This window comes from Drosophila rhopaloa, unplaced genomic scaffold, assembly GCF_018152115.1.
Source record: "Drosophila rhopaloa isolate 14029-0021.01 unplaced genomic scaffold, ASM1815211v1 contig_3, whole genome shotgun sequence".
NCBI classification, from domain to species: domain Eukaryota; kingdom Metazoa; phylum Arthropoda; class Insecta; order Diptera; family Drosophilidae; genus Drosophila; species Drosophila rhopaloa.
This window is the reverse complement of record NW_025335123.1, coordinates 12,863,728-12,886,023: the sequence shown is the minus strand read 5'-3', so window position 1 is coordinate 12,886,023 and position 22,296 is coordinate 12,863,728. Positions and strand designations below refer to the sequence as shown.

Sequence of the window (22,296 nt, the reverse complement as noted above, 5' to 3'; positions counted from 1 at the left end):
CTGTTGGTGTTTTTGTACACACTTTTTTTTTGTAGTTGTTTCAAATGTGATATAATTTGTTAAGTATTTATTTATAAATCGCGCGACGGCGAGGAAAAGTGAGAAAACGAGGATAGCTGACCAAACCACAACAAAGAGAGCAACAAAAAGGAGCTGCAAAAACAAAAACAAAAGGCAAAGAAAAACAACAAGTAACGGCAAAAACAAAAAGAAAAGCACAGAAGAGAAAACAAAAGACAAAAGCATCAACAACAACCAAAAAAAGAACGGCAAATTTTGCATTTTTATCAAAGCGATTAGATTAAATAGATTTTTAAAAATTATACAAAAGGAAGTAGAGTAAATAAAATATACAAGAAAAGTGGAAAAAGAATCGACATCGAAAACTAAGCAGATTTTTTAAAAATAAAGAAAGCGAAACCGGACGATCTTCAATGCAATAAAAGAAGAAAGAAAATGTAAAGGATCTTAAGAGAAATAAAAGTCAAACGTATATAAATTTATTAAGAAATCTAAACGTTAAAAAACTACAATGAAAACAAATACATCACAAGATAAATTAAAGTTTGAATGAAAACTATAACAAATTTAAGGACTTAAAAAAATCGCTACTTAATAAACAAAATCAATTAAAAAATTAGAAAATCACTTAAATAATTAAAAAAACCAACAAAATAATTTAAAACGGTTTATTTAAAGGATCGCTCAAGACAAAACAAATCAAAAGAACTTCCAAAAACCTTGCACTTAAAATTAAACAAATAAATTAATTGATCTTAATAAAAGAAAATCAAAATTAAAATTTTTTTTAAACTCTAATACTTCTTAAAAGAAAAAAAAACAACAATCAACCAAATTTAAAAAATTAAAACAAATTAAAAAAAAAACTCAAAATCCTTAGTTTCTCAATCAAATAAAAGCATCAAAATCGGGGAAATAAAAGAGCTTTTAGCCTACCCCTATAGCAAGTTATATCCGCCGGTGGACACGAACTCGGAACCCGATCCCGAAGCAGAAATGGTGTACTCCACAAACATCCTTTTGGCGATTGTGACGATCCTGACGGGCGTGTTCATTTGGTCCCGTCGCACCTATGTCTACTGGCAGCGTCGTCGGGTGAAGTTCGTCCAGCCGACCCACCTGTTGGGTAACCTGAGCCGTGTCCTTCGCCTGGAGGAGTCCTTTGCCCTGCAGCTTCGCCGGTTTTACTTCGACGAGCGCTTCCGCAACGAGCCGGTGGTGGGCATCTACCTGTTCCACCAGCCGGCCCTCCTCATCCGCGATCTCCAACTGGTGCGAACGGTCCTGGTCGAGGATTTCGTGAGCTTCTCGAACCGGTTCGCCAAGTGCGACGGGCGCAGCGATAAAATGGGAGCCCTTTCGCTCTTCCTGGCCAAACAGCCCGAGTGGCGCGAAATCCGCACCAGGCTGGCACCCGCCTTCGCCGGCGCCAAGCTCAAACAGATGTTCTCGCTGATGGAGGAGGTGAGTCACCCATTCACCCAGCCGGTTCCAAGATCCACGTCACATGTTTCGAGCACCTACACACGGCTACAAAGCATATAGATATTTTGAGGAATTGGTTGAGCATATCTAGGGTACTACCACTAATTTCACAAAAATATTTTTTACGTTCAGTTTTTATATCTATATAACTTAACTATTTATAAATATTTTTTAAAGTTAAATTCATTTTATTACTCTTAACTATTTTTTAGTTTTTTTTTTCTTTCGATTTAGTTTGTTCTGTTCTTTAAATATACATATATTTATCTTACATAATCAATAGGAATATTAGGGATTCCATAGAATTCTTGGAACTTATTTATAATGACTGTTTTAGATATTTTTTTAAAATTTGCTTTTATTTATAAAACATTTTCAAATCGATTGTGGTTACACTGGTCTACAAAATATACCCTTAAGAAATCTTGGTCTTCGATTAGTCTATCATCTCATAGACATTGTTTTTTTTTGTAGAATATATATGTGTGGGCTCACTCGAATGATAAAACAAAGTCTCTTAAAAGTACGCGTGTTTCTTTTTCGGTCTTATCTAACATAACTTGTTTATTGTTACCAACTTATTTTTTTGACAGGCTATCTTATCAAAGGTCAACCACTATCGCATCATTACCAAGAAAACCATAAAAATGATAACTCCAAACTATTGGTGCTTTTCTATTTTACCAATACTTTGTTGGCTACTAAAACCAAAAGTTATATGCAAATCAAGACCGAAATATCTCAAACACAAAACGATTGGTAAAACAAAACAAAAATGACTAATCATTCTGATAATGCAAATTCCCATTCCCATGACAAAGCTTAATCTGCTAGCTAAGTGTTTGTCGAAACAACATTCATAGATGCCAGTTTATGTATTCTTTTTAAGAACATGAGATATACTAATTATAAATTAGAGAATTAGATCAATTCGAGCTCAATTTTGACATATGCTCTATTTTGGTATTTAATTTAAGGGGTTAAATAGCTCATTTTCAATGCCAGCTCACAGATGCTCTATTTTGGGATTGATTTACGACTAAGTATGGTTCCGACTTGCCTTCACAGATGCTATATTTTGTTGTTTTTTTTGTTGCTTTTCTATATCATTAGATTGGCTGCGATTTGGAGTGGTATCTGAAGCGACTGACCCGAGATTTGCGGCGTGGAGACGCCGAACGCGGTGCAATTGTGAGCATCAAGGATGTGTGCGATCTGTATAACACCGATATGATAGCCAGCATCGCCTTCGGCCTGAGATCGTATAGCCTGAGGAATACGCAGTCGGAGATCGGTTCACATTGTCAGGATCTATTCAGGCCGAATGTACGTCGAATAATCGACTTGTTTGTGATCTTTTACCTGCCAAAATTGGTGCCGTTGCTGCGGCCCAAACTTTTTACGGAGCCCCATGCGGAATTCCTGCGCCGAGTGATCCAACTGGTGGTCGAGGAGCGGGAGCGTGGCGGCGATCTGCGCAACGATCTCATCGAGATGCTGCTAACGCTGAAGAAGGAGGCGGATCTGCAGCAGGACAAGTCGCATTTCACGCATCATCGCGACTTTTTGGCCGCCCAGGCGGCATCCTTTGAGGTGGCGGGCATTGAAACCTGTTCGGCGAGCATGTCCTTCGCCCTCTATGAGCTGGCCAAACAGCCGCTGATGCAGTCGCGTTTGCGTCGCGAAATACGGGAAGCCTTCGCGGACAATCCCAATGGGAAGCTGACCTACGAGGCCCTCGCCCGGATGAAGTTCCTCGACATGGTCGTGGAGGAAACGCTGCGAAAGTATCCGATTGTCCCACTTCTGGAGCGGGAGTGCACGCCGATCAACAAGAAGCGATTCTACTCGCTAAGGCCGCATGCGGAGTGCTATGCCCGCCGTGGAATGCCCGTGTTCATATCCAATCTGGCCATACATCACGATCCCAAGGTGAGTATCGGAGTGGGATTTCTAGTCGTTTAACGATTTTCAAAGTCAGATAAATTTACAGAGGCTTTTTGCTAACACTTGCTTATTTGTAAAATTAATAATAAAGGGAAGTGTATCTTTTCTTAAAACTACCATAGAACTTTGACGTTAACGACCGCTGGCTATTATTATTATTAAAATCATAGTTATTTAAGATTTCTATAAATAAAAATCAAATATAATTTTGAGATTTAAAACAATGTTAACGATGTTCTAAGATTTATAAAAATAATACTTTATTAACAGTTATTTGAGATATATGTATATAGTAAGTAAACATCTAAAATAACGATTACTTCAAGGTTTTTAAAATAAAAATGTATAATAATAATTTTTTTAATGTTTCGGTCCCTGTATTAAACCCCTTCCCTTTATGTGTAATAAAGTGGCGCAAAATATGATTAGACTGTAAAAGCTAAATATATATATATATATATGAAGAGTGTCGGTCATAATTATAAATAATAAAATGTGCTTGTTTTTTGCAGTACTGGCCGGACCCGGAACGCTTCGATCCGGAACGCTTCAGTGCGGCGAACAAGCCGCTGCAGGCGCCCATGTCATACTTGCCCTTTGGTGCGGGGCCGCACAACTGCATCGGTATGCAAATCGGACTGCTGCAGATAAAGCTGGGCCTCGTCTTCTTCTTGCATCGCCACCGCGTCGAGATTTGCGACCGCACCGTGGAGCGGATCCGATTCGACGCCAAGTTCGCGCTGCTGGCCAGCGAACAACGCATTTACCTCAAGGTCGACTGTTTATAGCCACCAACGATCCCATCCGCCCTTTGCCATCCGAAATCAGCAGCATTATTTTATGGGGCGGGAGCGGGGCCGCCCATCGTCATCGTCTTGTAAATACTTCGGCCTGCCTCAAATAAACTTTGCTACGATCTTTTTTTTTCTAAATACCAATCCCGTTGAGTTCTTACTTCATCTTGATGAATGGCTTGTTTATACGGCTGGGCTCAATAGAATAGTAGCCTGAATAAGCCATCTATTAGCTTATGCAAGCAACTTATTAGTAAAAACCAACAAAATTAAAAACAGCGCAAGGCTTTTGCGATAGTGTTTTAATTATTTGCAATTAAAAACTATACTGCTTTGCCCTGGAGATAATGAATCACTTTTCTTTTTACTTAATAATTTATAAATCGAAAAAAAAATTTAACGATCTCAGAGCGAACATTTTTAATGTATTAAATTGTTATTAAACTAGTGAGCTAAATACCATGATGCTTTTTTTTTTCTTTATTATTTCGCAACCATTAAAATGCTTTAGATAATGTTTTTTTTAAAATTGAATTCTGGCCTTTTTATTTACCTTGGAAACGATTGATAACATAATTTAAATTTACACAGTATTTAAATTAGTGTATTATTAACATTTATAATATTACGCATGCCCCATTGACCCAATTTCAGGGGCTTATCTCGGCTTTATCCTGTTTGGCCCTAGTCTAAAAGTATAATAAAAGTGAGGCTTTATCGCATTGAGCGGGGGCAGTGCCCCCATTGTCTGTAAAAAACTTCTTGGGCTTTTTTCTCCACATGCCACCTCGGCGAACTTTTATTAAGTATTTATTGACAGGGGGTCGACGGGGGAGGGTCCGTGGTGTTCCGTTCCGTTCCGCTGATAACTTATCAGTCGGCCGGGCCTCGGAGGCCTTTGCCCGGTGGCCTGATCATTTCGATTCGGATTCGGTTTCGGTTTCGCACATATTTCGGTCTCGGATCCGATGGGGCAGGCGGATACGTCATCGTCATCGCCCACGGGAGAGCTTCGTAAGCAAAGTTCAGTTGTCTGAACGTCTACAGTTCAAGTATGATTAGAGTGGACCAACAAAAACGCTCACTGTGAAAGTGAAATTGCATTTATTGGGCAATTATTAATTTAGTTTAATTACGAAATTGTGGCTGTGGGAAGTAACCATAAATTGTAATATCAATGTACTATACATACCTTTCAAAATGTTTGCCTCCAAAATTTTTAGGCATCATTTTGGGTACAATTTTCGATAATTTTTAAAACTTAAAAAAATTAACTCACATTCAACATTGTAATTAAATGAGATATTACAAGGGAAAATGGTCTTAAATAAAATAAGGATTTTCTGAAAGTCTGTAAACATGAAAAAAAAATACTTGTATAAATCTTTTGTGACTAGTGCATTTAAATCAAGGTTACAAAAATGAAATGAAATGAAAAATAGACCTAATAGTAAATTATAAGGCCGAACTAGAAATATAGTCATCGCACGTGGTCCAACTAGTTGCAGTTTCCTCGCAAAGCTTAAAGTTCAAGTTCAAATCTCATACGATCTTTCGATATTTGTGTGAAAACCGGTTGCAAATAGCTGATTTGTGGCCAATTAAAATTAACATAAGTCTGAGCGACGGAATTGGGTAACCAGCGTCTGGACCCGATGAAAATGAAACACTTGACAATTGTCATTGGTTTACTGAGAATTCCTCAAGTCTCAACACTTTTTTTTGCACAGGAAAATTATTAATTATCATTGATTAGTAAACTTATTTATAATAGATATTTAAAAATATTTTCTCCTATTTTTCACATGTCCAAAAGGAATAGACTCTAATACAAACATTTTATTTAATATTTTTTAATTAGCAATGAATTAATTTTCTTTGAAAAATCACCTGATTCGTAGAGATATTTTGGGTGATGTTTTTTCACCGTGCACTGAATTCCTCTTTTAATGTTCTTTTAAAACATATATGTAGATACACCGACGTCGGTGTTGGCGGCGTTATGCAAATGCTCACACCCAATGGAGGGAAAACAAGCGGAAAACCGAAGGGTTTTCGTGATTTCCTTGGAAGAGTGCGTGCGCAACTCTTTGAGGGGAAAACCCGCTCGTTTTTCCACTGCGCTGGTCAGTTTTTATTAGACCGCGAAAAATCAACAGTGGCCGGCTCGTCAGGGTGGTCTGTTTTCCGCTTCTCCACTTTTCCGATCTGATCCTTTGCCGTCGAGCCGCATTCCTTTCTTGTTTTTGGTCCTTGCGCGCACGCCGCTAAAAGGGTTTTATTACAGCCTCCTGTAAAATGTAATGTCATAAAGTTTCGAAAGCAAATATTGCAGTGCACTGCACTGGGCAGAAAAATGTTACAGTCTTTTAAGAAGATTAATATAAAATTAAATTAATTCATTAGTCGAAACCATCACTATATTTGAGAATTAGGTTGAGAATTTCTAATTCATTAGTAAAATAATACTTTTTTTTAAGATTATACATAATTATAATTATTAGAATGTGGGTAAACATCGGGGTCTTATTCTAAATTAATCCTATTTAATTATAATCATAAATAGAAATGGGAAACAAAGAATAAATTTAAATTCTTATCTTGCCTTGCATAAATTTTACATTTCAAATATACAAAGCCTGTCAATTATATTCGAAATTATATTTATAAATTATCTATGTTACATTTTTGTTGGTACTTATTTTAGTAAATCTGTTATGTTCCAAATTTAATTTCTAATATTTAAAATTTTTTTTTTTTTGCCCAGTGTATAATCTGTATACAAAATTTGTTTTTCGCTTCGAGTGAATGAAAAGGGAAAGAGTTGCACTCAGCCTCCTTCTGCAGTTGCAGTTGCAGTTGCTGTTGCCTTCTGGGAATCATTTGCGCCCTCGACCTTCCGCTGACCCATCGACCTGGGCTAATTTACATAAACCTACGCAAACATCCCAGGAACAACAAACATTGCATTCCCATTCCCGAAAGGGTGAACCAATAGCCCAGATGTTGCTCTGCACAGAAAGAAACAAATCTTGAGTGGTAGCCTTACAAGAAACCTTTGTAGTAGGCTGATTAATTTGATATGAATAGCCTATTAATTAAAGCCTTTTAAAAGTTGTTGATTTTCTTTACTGAACAAATAGTATATTTATTTAGAATGGCTTAACAGCGAGAAACAAATTAAGCTTTGTAAAAGTTCCGCGAGAAATTCTTATTTTATTTTTTTTTATTATTGTTCATTTAAAAAACGTTGCAAACTCATTTACCATTAATCGTGAAGCCAAAAAATATTTGTATAATTTAATTCTTTTTAATTCAGACCGCAAGACCCATGTAACCTCTTAAGAAATGAGTTAAAGATTCCTGTGTTTCTCAAGATAAGGAAATAAATATTTTTTGTATGTAGTCCGTAGGTTTTGGACCCAATTAGAGCCCCTACTCCCACGCACGTGTTCTTTTTCGGCCCTGCACTTGTCGGCTCCCACTCCCCTAACTTTTTCGGGGTTTTTTCCGACGGGTCCCTCTGACAGTTGCTGTTGTTACGGTTCACCATGACCAACGCCAACAATTACCGCCGCAATTCTATTGTCTCTCGATTTCCTGGGCCCCTGCACATGTGGATATATACATATATACATCTACATATATTTTTTATAGCTCATTTCCCACATGTCGCGGAGTTTTGCCCTCTTGGGGAATGACACTTTGGAACCATTTTAATGAGCCCAAATTACTCGCTCACACACTGCGGAGGAGTTCGAACTGAAATACAAAATAAAAAGGGAGAAAAACACTGGATGCACATGTCCAGTCGATCGGGCGGAAGTTGCCATTAGCCGTTAACCATTATCCATTAACCATTGACTATTAACCATTTCACCATTCACCAGTTGGCATCGATCCTCACGATCCTCATCGATCTGCAAAGACAAAACCAATTAGGACTGTCAAACAAATTTTAAGCGCCATCGGAATTATGATTATTAATGAGGGTTCATTGTTTATGACTCAATTTAAGAGAATTTCAAAGGTGTGGGAAATATATTAATAAAACTATCCAGCCATTCACTTTTTTTAAGTTTTTATCTTTTAGAACTGTATTAACCTTACAAAATAACTTGAATATAAACTTTGGCTTGGAAATTTGAACAGTTCTTGAGTTTTTCTTTTTGCTACATTTATTGTTAGATTTATATTTATTTTTATCTGCTCATGAATAATTAAGGAATTTGACGTGGACTCTTGAATTCTTTTTTATTTTGCAACAAAGTGCGTGTATTTTCTGCATCTAGACACTGGGCTTTGATGTTCAGTTCCTCTGCCTTTCTTTTTGTTTTTTATTTTTATTTTCCCTTACAAGTGGCCGGAATCCGTTTTACGAGCTCATCTGGCGGATCGTTTCGCACATTTCGCACAATCTGTAACTCGATTTGTGTATCTGTGAGGTAAACAAACTCAGACTCAATCTCAATCTCAATCCATGGGATGCACAAAAGATGCGACAGATTTTTATGAATGAATGCGGCAACTTGTGTGCCTCCCGATTCGCATCTAAATTCGAAGGGGATGGATGGATGGCCATATGGATAATGGGTGCTGGAGAATGGATAATGGAATGTCGTGTAACATAAGAAGCTGCCTCACTTCTCTACGCTTCGTTTATCAGTTACATTACCATGCGTATCTCTCGGATACTTCCGCCTTGGCTTGCCTCTTTTTACCTGGCGCTACTTGGGATTTCCTCGAGGACTCTTCCTCCTCGTCCTCGTCCTCATCATTATTTTCATCGCCGCTCCCAGAGGAAGTTCCAATTTGCTACGTCAATGAACCATGGCCCTGATTTGCTCATCAAGTGCCTGTCCTCTCCTGTTCCCTGGGCTCTCATCGTCCTTCGTCCTGGGCTTGTATGTATTTTTTTTTTATTTTTCGTACCCCACCCAGGACCTTGTTTGCATTTCTTTATTCCATTCGTTGGTTGGGTGCTTTTTTTTGGGCCTGTGATTTCTGACACGGCGCTGACTGTTGGCTGTCAGCAAAAATCATCTTTGAATAAGGACGCAAGCTAGCGAGGGGTGTCATTGAAGTTTCAACTAGGTTTCTTTTAATTTCAGAAATTATTCTTTATGTTAATTGTTTATGGCGAATATTAGTAAGTCAATTAAAGATTTGATTGGTTACTTTGCTTTAATTCAGGATAATAATTACCAATAAAAGAATGTATTAGCCTAAATATATCAATTTGGTATTTATTTTTATCAATTTCGCTTGTCCGTTAAGGAGAATACTTTACTTTACTTTAATTCAGGATAATAATTACCAATAAAAGAATGTATTAGCTTAATTATATTAATATGGTATTTATTTTTATCGATTTCGCTTGTCCGTTAAACAGAATATCAGTAAAATGATTTAATAGTTTTGGAAACTTTACAAAATTTATAGAATTACAGAGCTGTGTATAATACATTAAACTGGAATATCCCAACTAAGAAATTATATTTATATCTAAAAATATATCTTAAATATAGTTCGCAACTCATCGAACCGCCCTCGTAACCTTATATCCTTGTTACATGTCTTGGGGGCTCCATTCTTACTACTACTACTCAAAAAGCTGCGCCAAATTGTCTGTTTACATTAAATGCATAAATTATGCAGCACTCCATTTACTTATTTATGTTTGCCCCTGCGAACAATCGCTTTGATTCCGCCACTTCAGCCAAAATGCCAAATGCATAAAATATGTCAGTTGGCCATGGGAATATATAAATATATACCATGCTATATACACAAACACAACATTGTTCAATTTCATTTTGTATGCATTTCCCTGCTGATGATTATTTTCTCCACGGATATTCATGGCTGGTGATGCCCTAATGATGATGTCTCTTTCAGTTTTGGGTCATTTGCCGGCGGGTCGAAAAACCCTCCCCTTTTCGCCACCGTTTCTGGGTTTCAATTTAACCACCGGGTCCACAAATCTCGAAGAGCAACCCCTGAAACGATAGTAAAAGTTGACAGTTATGTGTTGATGACAATGTCGACAACGCCCAGCGAAAGAACACTCCCCCCTCCCATATATTTTCCCCCTCCCACCCGCTGACTTTTCCTGTCATCCCATCTTGGGTGGCGTGTTCTCGATGCTACTTAGTCGTGTAATGACCAACTTAGGAGGCACTGTAGCTTAGGACAAGAGTCGGACTTTGGCTCATCTAATCGCACATACCCGAACTCCAAAAAAATTGGGTAATAAATATTAAAAGCAATCTGCAAGTTGTAAGCCATTTGGTTTGTTTTTTAATCATCTTGACTTATTTTTGCTATTTTTAAACAGTAAAGTAATAAAAAGCTCAAGGCATGCTTGGTTTCCACAATTGGAATTGAAAACATGGCAATCCAATAAAATGATTCTTGTTTCCGTTTATTTTTTGTATGTTGTTTAATTTATCATTTAAGGTCTACATACGATTTAAATTGTTTTTTGAAGGTGGTAAACATATACATTTTGTTTAGTTTATTGGTTAGAAATTTAATATTTTTTTATTTTACATATCAATAGTTATTATATTTAAAGCACACTTAAACACTAATTGGAAAATCTCAAATCAAACAATTGAGTCTCCCTTTCTTAGTTGTCCATTTAAAAAATAATAAATATTTGCACTTTTATGTTATAAAGAATAGCTAACGGTGTATATATTCCGCAGACCCGCCTGTTTTTATAACTTTTCTGTTTGTCGGCATGATTAGCGATTCTTTTTTTTATGGTTTTTTGCAAATTTTCCAGTTAACAAATCTCCATAGTTTTCGTGTGTGTTCCGCCGTCTTCAAAGGTTTGCCGACCCAAAATATTTTCATTAGGCGTTAATTATGTTTGAGCCAAAATATTTCCTCCGACTCCCGGGATTCCGTGTAACTGGGCGAAAGGACATGGCAGGACATTTGTACCTCAGCATGATTGGCACTTTCGCAGTGACCACGGCACTAATGACTCCGTTTTCATATGCATCCTTCGCTTTTCTGCTTGTATTTTTTGCCAATCATCAGGAGACTAGAAGGGTGGAACAAAAACAAAAACAAAAACCAGAATCCCGAAAGGAAGTTGCCCGCCAAACGTAATTTATAACCAGCGATCCCGAGGTCCTGACAATGCAACTGCAAAGTTGCAAAGCAGACTTTAAACATTTATATTTTTTTTTTTTTGGGAGAGGGAGCGAACAGAAGTTCGCACTGGAATTAAAACGAAAAACTGCAATCCACCCTGTCATTAGATGGCATCGATTGTTCGGTCCCCGCACAAGGGACTCAATGCCAAAGGACCAAAAGGACTCCTTTGTCCTTTGGCATCGCACACGGCATCGAGCGAACGGGGCTCGTTGACAGGGGGATATAAATGTTGTGATTTCTTAATTTTTGTTTGCATTTTTCTCGAATTTAGTAGGCTGTTGAGGTAATTACACTAATTATATGGCTCTGGTCCCAATTTAGGGGTAGTTCCCCATATCCACACCCATTTGGAAGGTCATCGAGAGCTGTGTCAATCGGCACTAGACCTTAGTAAATCGGAATCGGACAGCGAGATCACTTGAGTGAGATATTCCAATTTCAGTCGGTGTGGCAATTTAAACATTTATAGAATGGTTAAATTAAGTTTTCTTCTTTTATAATGGCTTCTTTGAATAAATATTTTCACACACATTTATAAAAATATACCACAATTTCATCTTCATCTTTTAAACTTTAATATTAGGTTAATAAATCACAAGAACATATATATTTTTATTTAGTATCTTAATATACGGATTTGTCTGTTTTTTATTATTAATTCCAAAAATTGTATAATCCAAGCACTCTGTTTGGCTTTTGATTTTCCTATGATATTTTTTTTTGGATCGTAGAAGCCTCTGGTTTCCTAGACGGTTTGACTTCCCTTTTTTGTTGGGTCTATTTCATTACGTTTTTAGTCGCTAGCAGAGTCAGATCAGAAAACAAAAAAAAAAAAAAATTACAGTCAGCTTTATAGTATACCAAATTTTTATTGAAAATTGTTAAGAGTAAACGATGCAGCCCCAGAAGAAAATGTGCAGATGTTTGATCAATGTAACGCGTTGCGTGCAACAAGGTGAGTTTAACCAGCAGTTCGGTGTTTGAAAACATATTATTACTCGCTTCTTCGGTTCGGTCTTCATTTAATGCCATCTTTGACAGACATTATGGAAATCGTGTACATTCTTCGGGTTATTCGGTGTACCAAACCAGTTCTAAGTGCAATTCTGCGCTCTAAAAGGCTTTTTAGGTGTATTTACGGTCTAATTTTATAAAATAAAAGATGGTATTAATTTAATAAAATCTTTGACAGATGTAATCGTTATCGTTTTTAATATGTTTGTTAGGTATATAATTAATTTTAGTTTAATGTTTGAAAGACATAATCGTAATTGAGGTTTATCGTTTTGTTGTCAAAAAAACTCTTTTTTCACTTTAAAAATGAATCTTAATGGTTTTATTGGTTTTCTTTCAGTTTGTTCCTACAGCACTAGGCGCAATATCCTGGCCATGCAGGCCCTGTCCACTCGTAAAACTCTGGAACGCAATGCCCCCGAAGAGGGGGCGGTGGGGACGGCTGATGACAGTGGGAGGGGCAGTGGGCGTGGCCTTAAGGCGGGGGATCGCCTGCCCACCGCCGTGAGTCTCGTCAGCCGCAATGTTCCGGAGTCTTCTAGAAACGAGGTGAAGGCGGCATACCTTCGGTATGGCAAATCAATGACCGATTTGGCCAAGAGTGCCCGAAAATTATACAAGAGTGCGCGATTGAGGAATGTTCCTTCTCAGCAGCGTTTGTCCCAGACAGTCGGTAAATTCCCATACCTTTTAAACAATAAATGATCTTAAATTATTTATTATTCTTATTATTTTATAAATTAAGAATATAACTAATCCCAATTATATCTTGCAGATCTCCTCGGTCTTAAGGCTGTAAAATCACCAGAGCAGGGTGTATGCGCAATAACCGAGCGATTAACCAAATTATTTTTACCCGACCCCTCGGACTAAACGAAAATAATCAGCAGTCTCACAAATAAGGCTTACATATCAACTATTTGGAATCTCTTTTAAAAGGTGGTTAAATGGCAAAGGAAAGCGTGAATGTTTGTAACTTTGTAACGTTTTTTAAATATATTGCCCAGACCTAAAACCATCAATTATGTGAATTCTTTTAGTTTTATTTTATTGGTGGTTGCATACTTAAATGTAATATTATAAAAAAAAAGAAAGGAAGCCAGAAGATTTTTAGAGAATCGAATCAAGTTTTTGGAATCGCTTTTAATTTGGTAAAGTTATAAAAATTTAAATGCAGATTTGTTGATAATTAAACCACAAGTCTTTAGAGGTATGCCACTTTGGAATCGGCTTGAATTTAGAAAAGTTAGGACTCTCAAAGACCCATTTTGGGTCACTGTATTGCACGACATCGGAAAATGAGAAATAACTGACATGAAAATGGGTCAAAAATTTGATCAACGTTAAATTGAAAATTTTGAATGCAGTTTTTCAGAGAGTCGAATCACAAGTCTTTAGAGGTATTCCACTTTGAAATCGGTTTAAATTTGGTGAAGTTATGGACTCTAGAAGTCAAATTTTGAGACACTGTATTACAAGACATCGGAAAATGAGAAATAACTGACATGAAAATGCGTCAAAAATTTGATCAACGTTAAATTGAAAATTTTGAATGCAGTTTTTCAGAGAGTCGAATCACAAGTCTTTAGAGGTATGCCACTTTGGAATCGGCTTAAATTTGGTGAAGTTATGGACTCTAGAAATCACATTTTGAGACACTGTATTACAAGACATCGGAAAACTAGAAATAACTGACATGAAAATGGTTAAAAAGTTGAATCACAAGTACTTAAGAGATATGACACTTCTTGTTGCCTATATTACTAAAAACACGACGCTATGTCTATTTTGCGCTGCATTTTGGCATCGCTTCTATGGCATTGTTGTTTCTATCCGATTTAGACAATTGTAAAAGCGTAATTCTGATATAGTATATCTTAAAGGAATCTGTTAATAAATAGATAAACAGCAAAATAATTTTTTGTTTTAATATTTTTTTTTAATGTTAGTAGATTAGATCCAAATATATTGCTTGTAAAACCTACATCAAACTACATGCATTTGCACATCTGAGGATGTGATTTAAAATAGAATTTTGTTGATCTTTCCGAAAGGGTTTTAAGTATGATAAATAAAATTAGAATCCTGTGATGCCGTGCATAACAATATTAGCAGGTTCTCGACAAAAAAAAGAACTCTGCTGCCGATCAGGATTTATATGAAATGCCGCCCGAATCCTGAAAGCCATACGGTTTTAAGCAGAGCTCTTCAATACGTCTCCTTGCCAAAAGTTGTCCGGTTATGTTGCGATATTACAGAACTACTGATTTGATTGATGTTTTTCTTGTTTTTGGCTAGCGCTTTCCTCTTTTCCCGAACACGGAGTGGTCACACATCTTCAGGCAGGCCGAATCCTTGGAGTATTCGTTCTCCGATCGGAGCTTGTCCATCTCCTCGGCACGGCTCTTGTGCAGTTCCACCACGGACTTGGCGAATGCCTGGATCTCGGACTGGGCCTTGTTCGCACTGGCTTCGTCCAATTTGTGTTCTGGCTGCCTGGATGCCGATTTTTCCGGGAGAGACGAGCTCTGCGGTGGCGACACGGCCTGAAATTCAGAGTAGACATTTTTTTAAAAATAACTATATTTTGAAATATAAGTAGGAAAAAATACCCTTGCAGATGTTACAAAAAATTAAAATTCTAAATTTCGATTTCTGATTGCTACTATGGTAGCTATATGATAAAGTCGTATACCGACTTATTTACTATCTGCAATAGAAATAGGATTTTTGGGCAAGTTTCATCTATATACCTTTAACATAGACAGACGGACATACTAACATGGCTAGCTCGGAAAAATATATTTTGGCCAAAATCGGGAAAATATCAACTCGATTTTTCGATCAAAACCCTAGGAATTGTCTTATGTTGGAATGACATATCTCCATGAATTCTTTATCAAATTTCCAATCAAGTGGCATTCTCAGCTAAACGATTTTATTTTTTGCCAAAATCCGAAAGAAAATAATTTGATTTTTAAGTTTTTTGATCAAAAATTTTGACCAAAATTATAAAAAAATTTGCAATTAAAATTTCTATTGATTATTAGCAATAAGCTAAGGTGCAGTTAAAAACTTTTTCCCAATTTCAAACATGTTTGCTTGCATTTTTGATAGCAGACACCTATTCTAGGATTATTTTAAACACCGATACTGTTTTTGGCAATACCTAATAGTATTTGGAATGCTTAGATGCTCACCTGGCCACTTTGGCTGTGCGTCCTGAATGGTTTGGGCGTGTACCTGAGTTGCTGGCTGTTCCCTGTGGCCGCCAAGACCGTGGCGGATATCCAAGGACCTGAGCGGAAGCTGTCCGGATTCCGGACAGGGGCGTACTCCCTGGGAGGGTCCTGCTTGGCTGGTTCCCTCTCGACGAGCACCTCCTTCCTGGGAGCCACGCGATCCTGTTCGTCCTGGATCTGCTTGTCCAGCTTTTCCTGCTCCTGCATGAGAGTCTGCATCTTGTTCTGAATCTTGCGCCGCTCCTCGATCCGCCTGACTTTGTCCAGGGCACTGATGATTTCCTCCGAGTCGGAGGTTACGTCGGAATTGGCTGGCTGATAACCACGGAGGCTATTCTGCTGGAAGTTCATTGAATTGGATATTTTGTGGGTACTTAATCGCCCGTTTTTACGCACCTGCTCTCGTGCCCCAATCCTGGCCTTCTGCCACATTTCCTGGGCACGACTATTTTCCACCTTGAATGTGGAATAACGCTTCTCATCCTTCTCATCGACATCTTTATCATTGGGAATCCTCTGGAGTGTTGGCCAATTAAAGATATTGCTTCTGGGAGCCACAGTCTCGCGCTTCACGAACTTCAGCTTTCTGCGGGAATTTCCCGAAAAGTTTCGCAATAGAAAACTACACACCTCCGCGAACGGACGGGTTTCTGGATAATACAAATTACAATAAGTATTTCATTAGGAACCGAATAAAAATAAAAATCTAAAAAAATTAATTAAAAAACAAAGATGTTTATTACAAACATGAAAGGCTGCCCACATGAATAAGTAATTCTACATTAATATGAATTTATTATTCTAAATATTAAAAAAAATTAAAACAGTTGGCGTTGAACAATGTGTCTAAAAAAATACACCTATAAATGTCCTTCTTGTAATAGCTGCAATGGTGTATAAAAATCGGCTTGCCGAAGTTCGCTCCTTTTTTTGTTTGAGGACATTGCTGAAATACCTTTGGCAATTCATCTAATATAATATTAACTTTCTTGTTTATTAATTTTTATACAACTAATACGAATTATGTGTAAATCATTTATTATAAATAAATAAATAAATACAAATGTGTAAAGCAACAAGCACATAACACTTTGGGTACTCACTTAATTCTTTTAATCCTCGACGGAACATTTTATAGAAGAATATAAAACAACAGATTGAGAATTTTTGGTTTAAGAAATTTCCGAATACTTGTTACTAGACTGGAAAAAAGTTCTACTCTACGATTTAAAATAAATGATCGAAAAGTCAATGGTTTCTTGATTTCTTTTTCGGGTAACTTTCTGTTTGTTAGGGTTGCTAATATAATTCATAACTAAATATGTTTAAAATATGATTGCCAACCATTTTACACTTTTTCTTGTAATCCCTGGTAATATCCTTATAATCTCCCCTCTCTTTTCCATGCATCACCTCATTAGCAGTCGCAAATTTTACTACTCGCGATTTTCGCTGAGGATCCTACGGTTACATCATCTAGTCCTGGGCCATAAATTCTTATCCCAAAGTCATAAAATATTTGTGTTTTTTTCTGTGATTTTTTTTCGCTGAAAAAAAAAAACTGAGCTACAGAACTAAAAAACTGAACTCAAGACTCACCGTAACCAAGGCAAGTTTCGTTATTTTTTTTGTTTGTTCGCGGCAATTTTTTATTATTTGATTTAGGGTCTCGGTTCGCCGATTGCGTTTTGCGTAATGTTGTCTCGAGTTTTTCAATATTTCGCTGGAATTTTTCGTGGCCTTTTTATGACGCGTGGATATATCCTTTTTGTGCGTCACTTTTTTGTGTTCATTTTTTCCTCCAGTTGCGTGCAGTTCCAGTTTTTTAGGCTGACACGCGAGGATCCTCGTTCGCAGAAGTCCTGGCCTGGATTTTTATGGCTTACGCAATCCGAGACTAAGATCCCAAGGATCCTTAGCCGTAAATCCAGGCAGAAGGCCCAACAACAGCTGCCCGGAAAAGTGTGCGCAAAAAATAAAGACCGGGTCGAAAGTGAAACAAATTTGCGAACAAAAATAATATCAAATATCAATTGTAATAGAGTAAATGTTTGTTGATCCAATAACGAGCCTTCAGTATGATTGTATGGCTGCAATACCTTTCTATTTGTATGATTGAAATCTATGTTTGGTTAAATTGTGATGTTACTATTTAAAAAGTATATAAGTACTTGAAATAAAATATAAAACACTTATACATTATTATTTAGTAAATGAAGTTGGTTTTTATACCATAATTTTATATACAAATCTTAATAAATTAAGTTTTGCTTATAAAAGCTTGTAGATAATTAAATATGCGTGCTTAAAACTCCTTAAATCTTTTAGATAAACTGAATATCTAATAACTATATTCAAAAAAAATGTTGTGTGGCTTATACATCGTATAAAAACATTCATGGTAGTACTAACAATTTAAAAAGGACATCTATTTTTGCCAGTGACCTTAGTGAAAATTCGCAAAATGAATATATAGGTATATATATATGTATGTGCCGGGTTCCCCGTTGATCTGGCAAAACAATGCGGGGTCCTCGAGTTCCTTTCTGTTTTCCTTGGCTTCCGGGGTGGCTTCCTTGGATTCCGATTCGCAGCTCTGCTCATCCATTGACTTTTGTGTCAAATTGAGTTATTCACATTGCACATGGGCTGATTTCGATAATGCCTCACTGAATTGATATCCTGTTGCGTTGTTTGCACAAAAATATTTACCCAACTCATAATTGAAGTGTCTGCAATTTTTGCGCCATTTGTGCACGCATGTCCTGGTGATCCTGATCCCGTTCCCGTTCCCGTTCCTTTGGACACCCCACGTGGCAGTTGGCTGCCGCTGCCTGATTATGTCGTCGAGTGTCCTGCCGAAGTCCTGGGGAAATCTTGTTTAGTCACCGAGCGAATTCCTGCTGCCCTAATTGTTGTCATTAGGTGAGGTGTGTGGTGTGCGCTGTGTGTTGTGTGTGTGGCCTTTGGAAAGTGCACCAAAATATCTGGCATTCATTCTCGGCCAGAAACACTCGAAGGTCCCGAAGTGCAGGGCCACCTGCGTTGGCTTTGTCCTCGATTCTGACCATTAGTTAATGGCCAACTCGGCCACAAAAGAGTTTGGCCAATTTGGGTGGCATCTGCCGATGAAGATGTCTCTTTTTCATGAATGGGCTCCTTTGGAAGTCAAGAAACACTCGAAATGCACTCGCAAAAGTCAAGGAAAATACAGAAAAAATCACAAAGAGGCATAAAACAAAACCCTAAAAAAGTTACAATTTTCATTGACAAACGTTATTTATTTATCGTTTAAAAAAAAATTTGAATGGCTATTTCGGCATATAAACATAATAAAATACCATCAAGAAAACGTAAAATTAATTTGGTTGAACCTAACTTTTATTCATAAATATCTGTCCCTTTAAAAACAGCAAAAGTCTGGACAAATGCAGAGAAATCTCAAAAAGAAATAAAACAAATCCTTAAAAATACTAGATAATAAAAACAGTAATTTTCCACGCCAACTTGAATTATTTAAAGTTTATAAAGGATATGAATAGCTATTTTTGTATGAATGACATATAAATGTAAATAAATTTCATGGAGGATATGTAAAGCATGTTCCTAAACTTTATTATTATTTATAAATATCTGCTTTAGCTCTCCATTGATATGCTTTATTTTTCTTCTTTAATGCAGTCATTTGGCTGATTTAGATGTGGATTTAAGGGAACTGAGAACCATAGCACATGTATATATATTGTCACACGCCATATCCCTGACTGATTCCCATACGGATGTCGCTCCGGTTATCTTGAACGATTTTTCCACGACTTAGACTTGGCATATCTGAAAATCAAACAGATAAATTGCCGGCATTTTCCGCTCACGTGTGTGTATGCCTCACAAAACCCCTTTTGCAACCCCTTTTCTGGGTGGTGCTTCGGTTTTTCTGCGCTTTTTTCCAGCCATGAAAATAAATTGGCATTATTAGGCGAGGCGGCTCAGCGAAAATTGATTATTGACAAGAGTCGCATTAAGCGCCGTTTTATGAGCCAAAAGGAAAAAAAATGCAGAGTCCTGACATTAAGGTTCGTAATGCGGTTCGAGCTGTCCTTGAAAATCCCACGACACCCCCGAAAAAAACGGGTTAAGAGGTGGGGAAACCTTGTCTGGATTTTTGATACCCTAGCAATATATTCTGATTTTCTGTGGGAGTCGCAATGTCTCATTTATGGGTTAGCTTGACAAATTAAATTCACTGCCTGGCATTTTTTTTATTAACTGAAATGTTCAATAAAGCTAGGTCAATAATATTAAATTCATTTTTATTTTTTTGGTAAAAAAAAGTATTTAAGTATATTATAATTTATGTAGAACAACAAAGAAACATTTTTTTAAAAAACTAACTCAATGTATAGCTAATTTTAAAACAATTCTTTAAAAAATTTGAACGAAATTCCAAGGTAAATTGAAATATAAAATAATTGATCCAAAGGGTATTTCCTCGTGCGACTCTGTCACTTAATTTGCATAACCCTTTCTTTTTACTTATCGCCTGCATTAATTATGAGAATCTGTCGCCAGTGCGACGACAAAAAAGAGGGTGTGAAAAACTTCTTAAAGTTGCCGCTTGCATAATTGAACAGGTCGCACACTTAAGGGTCCCCGCATAATTAATTTCAATTAGGCCTTTGAGTCGAGAGCTCCACCAAGGAGTTCGGTGTGGAATTCGGAACTTTTACGATTTGGCAGGACTAGCTACCTGCCGTCTAATTTCGTTTAAATCCTTTCGCTAGCTGTATGCCACTAATCCGGCCGAATTTTACGGGTGCCGGCGGCCGAGGGACAATGGCATCATCTATAAAGATGACAATTGCAAACAACAATGACGACAATCGCGGCAAGGACAAACAGTAGTGTGTACTCCTTTTCGTCCTGATTTTTCGGCGGTCCTTTCCCTTTTTCCCGTTCCCGTTCCAGGTTCTCACTCCTTTTGCCACTCTGGCCGCTATTCATAATTAGTTGCAGGCAATTAAGGCAGCCCCCGCGGTCGCGAGCAAGGACACTTCGCCCACACGAAAATCGAAAAAAGGATATGTCGATAGGGAAAATCCTGGGCGTTGCCCCTTTCGTCCTCGTCCTCGGCATATCGTGTGTGCACTTTGGCAATTTGTTGACGAGTATTTTGAAAACACAGCCGCACCCCTTTCGCTCAGTGATCCCCGGATTTCGGATTCCGCATCCCTAATCCTTTGACTCCGACTTTCGCTCCCAAGGATCGATGCCGCTAGTCCGGCTTTCCGGAAAGTGTGGCTTACTTTGGTTCCGCTCGGCTCTACATGTCCCTAAACTCTGGCAATTAACGCGGGTCCTTCGCCCGAAGTCCACATCCTAAATCCAGAGTCCAGATCCCCGATTTCGGTGGGTGGGTACCGAGCAAAAGGGTTTAGTTTTAATTAGCTGACTTCGGACGCGCCTCACCGAAATTGGAAGAACGAGAGTTACGGGGGCGGGGCGATTAGGGAAGTTTCAAAACATTCAAATCGAAGAAAAATCAGTGAAGGTATTGGGGTTTTTTGGTCAACATATAGTGGTTCAACTGACAAGTATATAAATGCTTTTACAGTATTGGTACAATAGAATGAACCAAATAAAATAAAATAATAATAATAAAATAATACTTATATATTTATACTTAAATTTAATATAATAGTTTAAAGGCTTAAGACTGCTGTCCAAAGCTAAAATAATATTCAGGTAGCTCTACAGAACTTAAGAACTAGTAATATAATTTATACTTACTAATACTTAGCTTATTAGCATACAACTCCAAGTCATAACAAAGTTTTAAATTAAGAGAAAGCATTAAATATAAAATGATTAAATTGTTTGCTGGAATAGTTCACTTCTCCTTCTTTTAGTTTAATCAATTTCACTCTGTTGGCCGGATAAAACCCTTACAAAAACTGCCGCCACCGTTGTCATTTAATTTGGTGATTAAGTTTTATTAAATGTTGCAACTGGCAAAAACCGGCAAATGCCGCGTAATCCTCCTCCGTCCAAAACAAAACCCCATGGACAACAACAAAAAAACAAAACAGAAACGGGAAAAAAAAGAAAACCGAAGCGAAAACCTCCGGACCGAGTGTCAAATTAATTAAAATGTCAGCGAAATATGTTCAATTGTCGGCTGGTCAGATGGATGGGCTGACAGTCGGGGGATCGAAATCGGATTCGGATTCGTATACGGATTCGGATACTGAATTGGGAATTGCGAATCGGGCTTAACTTCTGCTGGCTGTCAAACAGTTTTTGGCATGGCCGGAAGGAAAAGTCGGAAAATTGGGAAGGGGATGGCGGAATGAGCGCCCTAAGCAGCGGGTTTTTCCCAAAAACGAGGATCCTCCGTTGTCATATTTTCAATTTTGCAATCTGCCTGTCACTCATTGTCCGACTTTGTCCGATTTTCCGGGTGTGCTGTTGTGCTGGTGTTTGGCAATCTCATGCTCATTGCGATTTTTCTTCCCTTTTCCCCCGCCCTCATAGATTTCCTCATACCAATTTCCTCATACCCATTTCCCATTCTGCCATTTACCATCGGCAACCCCCGTCAAAATAGTTTCGTCCTGGGGGTGCCT

At 37.6% G+C, this 22,296-nt stretch overlaps 3 protein-coding genes across 5 annotated transcripts; 2 read left to right on the top strand and 1 right to left on the bottom strand.

Annotated features, from left to right (window-relative positions):
- Positions 1 to 275: 275 nt before the first annotated feature.
- On the top strand, positions 276 to 4,391 carry LOC108049911 (probable cytochrome P450 6v1). Its single transcript, XM_017131311.2, has 3 exons — positions 276 to 1,485; positions 2,620 to 3,438; positions 3,966 to 4,391. Exons 1-3 carry the CDS (start codon positions 1,018 to 1,020, stop codon positions 4,239 to 4,241), a joined length of 1,563 nt encoding a protein of 520 aa, XP_016986800.1. The 5' UTR covers positions 276 to 1,017; the 3' UTR covers positions 4,242 to 4,391.
- Positions 4,392 to 5,216: 825 nt separating this feature from the next.
- Positions 5,217 to 13,453, top strand: LOC108049912. 2 transcript variants are annotated; one of them, XM_017131313.1, is made up of 3 exons: positions 5,217 to 5,261; positions 12,772 to 13,104; positions 13,207 to 13,453. In XM_017131313.1, exons 2-3 carry the CDS (start codon positions 12,807 to 12,809, stop codon positions 13,302 to 13,304), a joined length of 396 nt encoding a protein of 131 aa, XP_016986802.1. In that variant the 5' UTR covers positions 5,217 to 5,261; positions 12,772 to 12,806; the 3' UTR covers positions 13,305 to 13,453. The 2 variants fall into 2 exon arrangements, with proteins under 2 accessions (XP_016986802.1, XP_016986801.1); XM_017131312.2 differs by lacking the exon at positions 5,217 to 5,261 and adding an exon at positions 12,207 to 12,372.
- An 895-nt stretch (positions 13,454 to 14,348) lies between these two features.
- LOC108049828 lies at positions 14,349 to 16,889 on the bottom strand. Of its 2 annotated transcripts, none has more exons than XM_017131158.2 (4): positions 16,777 to 16,889; positions 16,070 to 16,323; positions 15,632 to 16,012; positions 14,349 to 14,977 (listed from the first exon to the last, which is right to left on the bottom strand). In XM_017131158.2, exons 1-4 carry the CDS (start codon positions 16,802 to 16,804, stop codon positions 14,726 to 14,728), a joined length of 915 nt encoding a protein of 304 aa, XP_016986647.1. In that variant the 5' UTR covers positions 16,805 to 16,889; the 3' UTR covers positions 14,349 to 14,725. The 2 variants fall into 2 exon arrangements, with proteins under 2 accessions (XP_016986647.1, XP_016986648.1); XM_017131159.2 differs by having other exon boundaries at positions 15,632 to 16,009.
- Between the last annotated feature and the right edge of the window lie 5,407 nt (positions 16,890 to 22,296).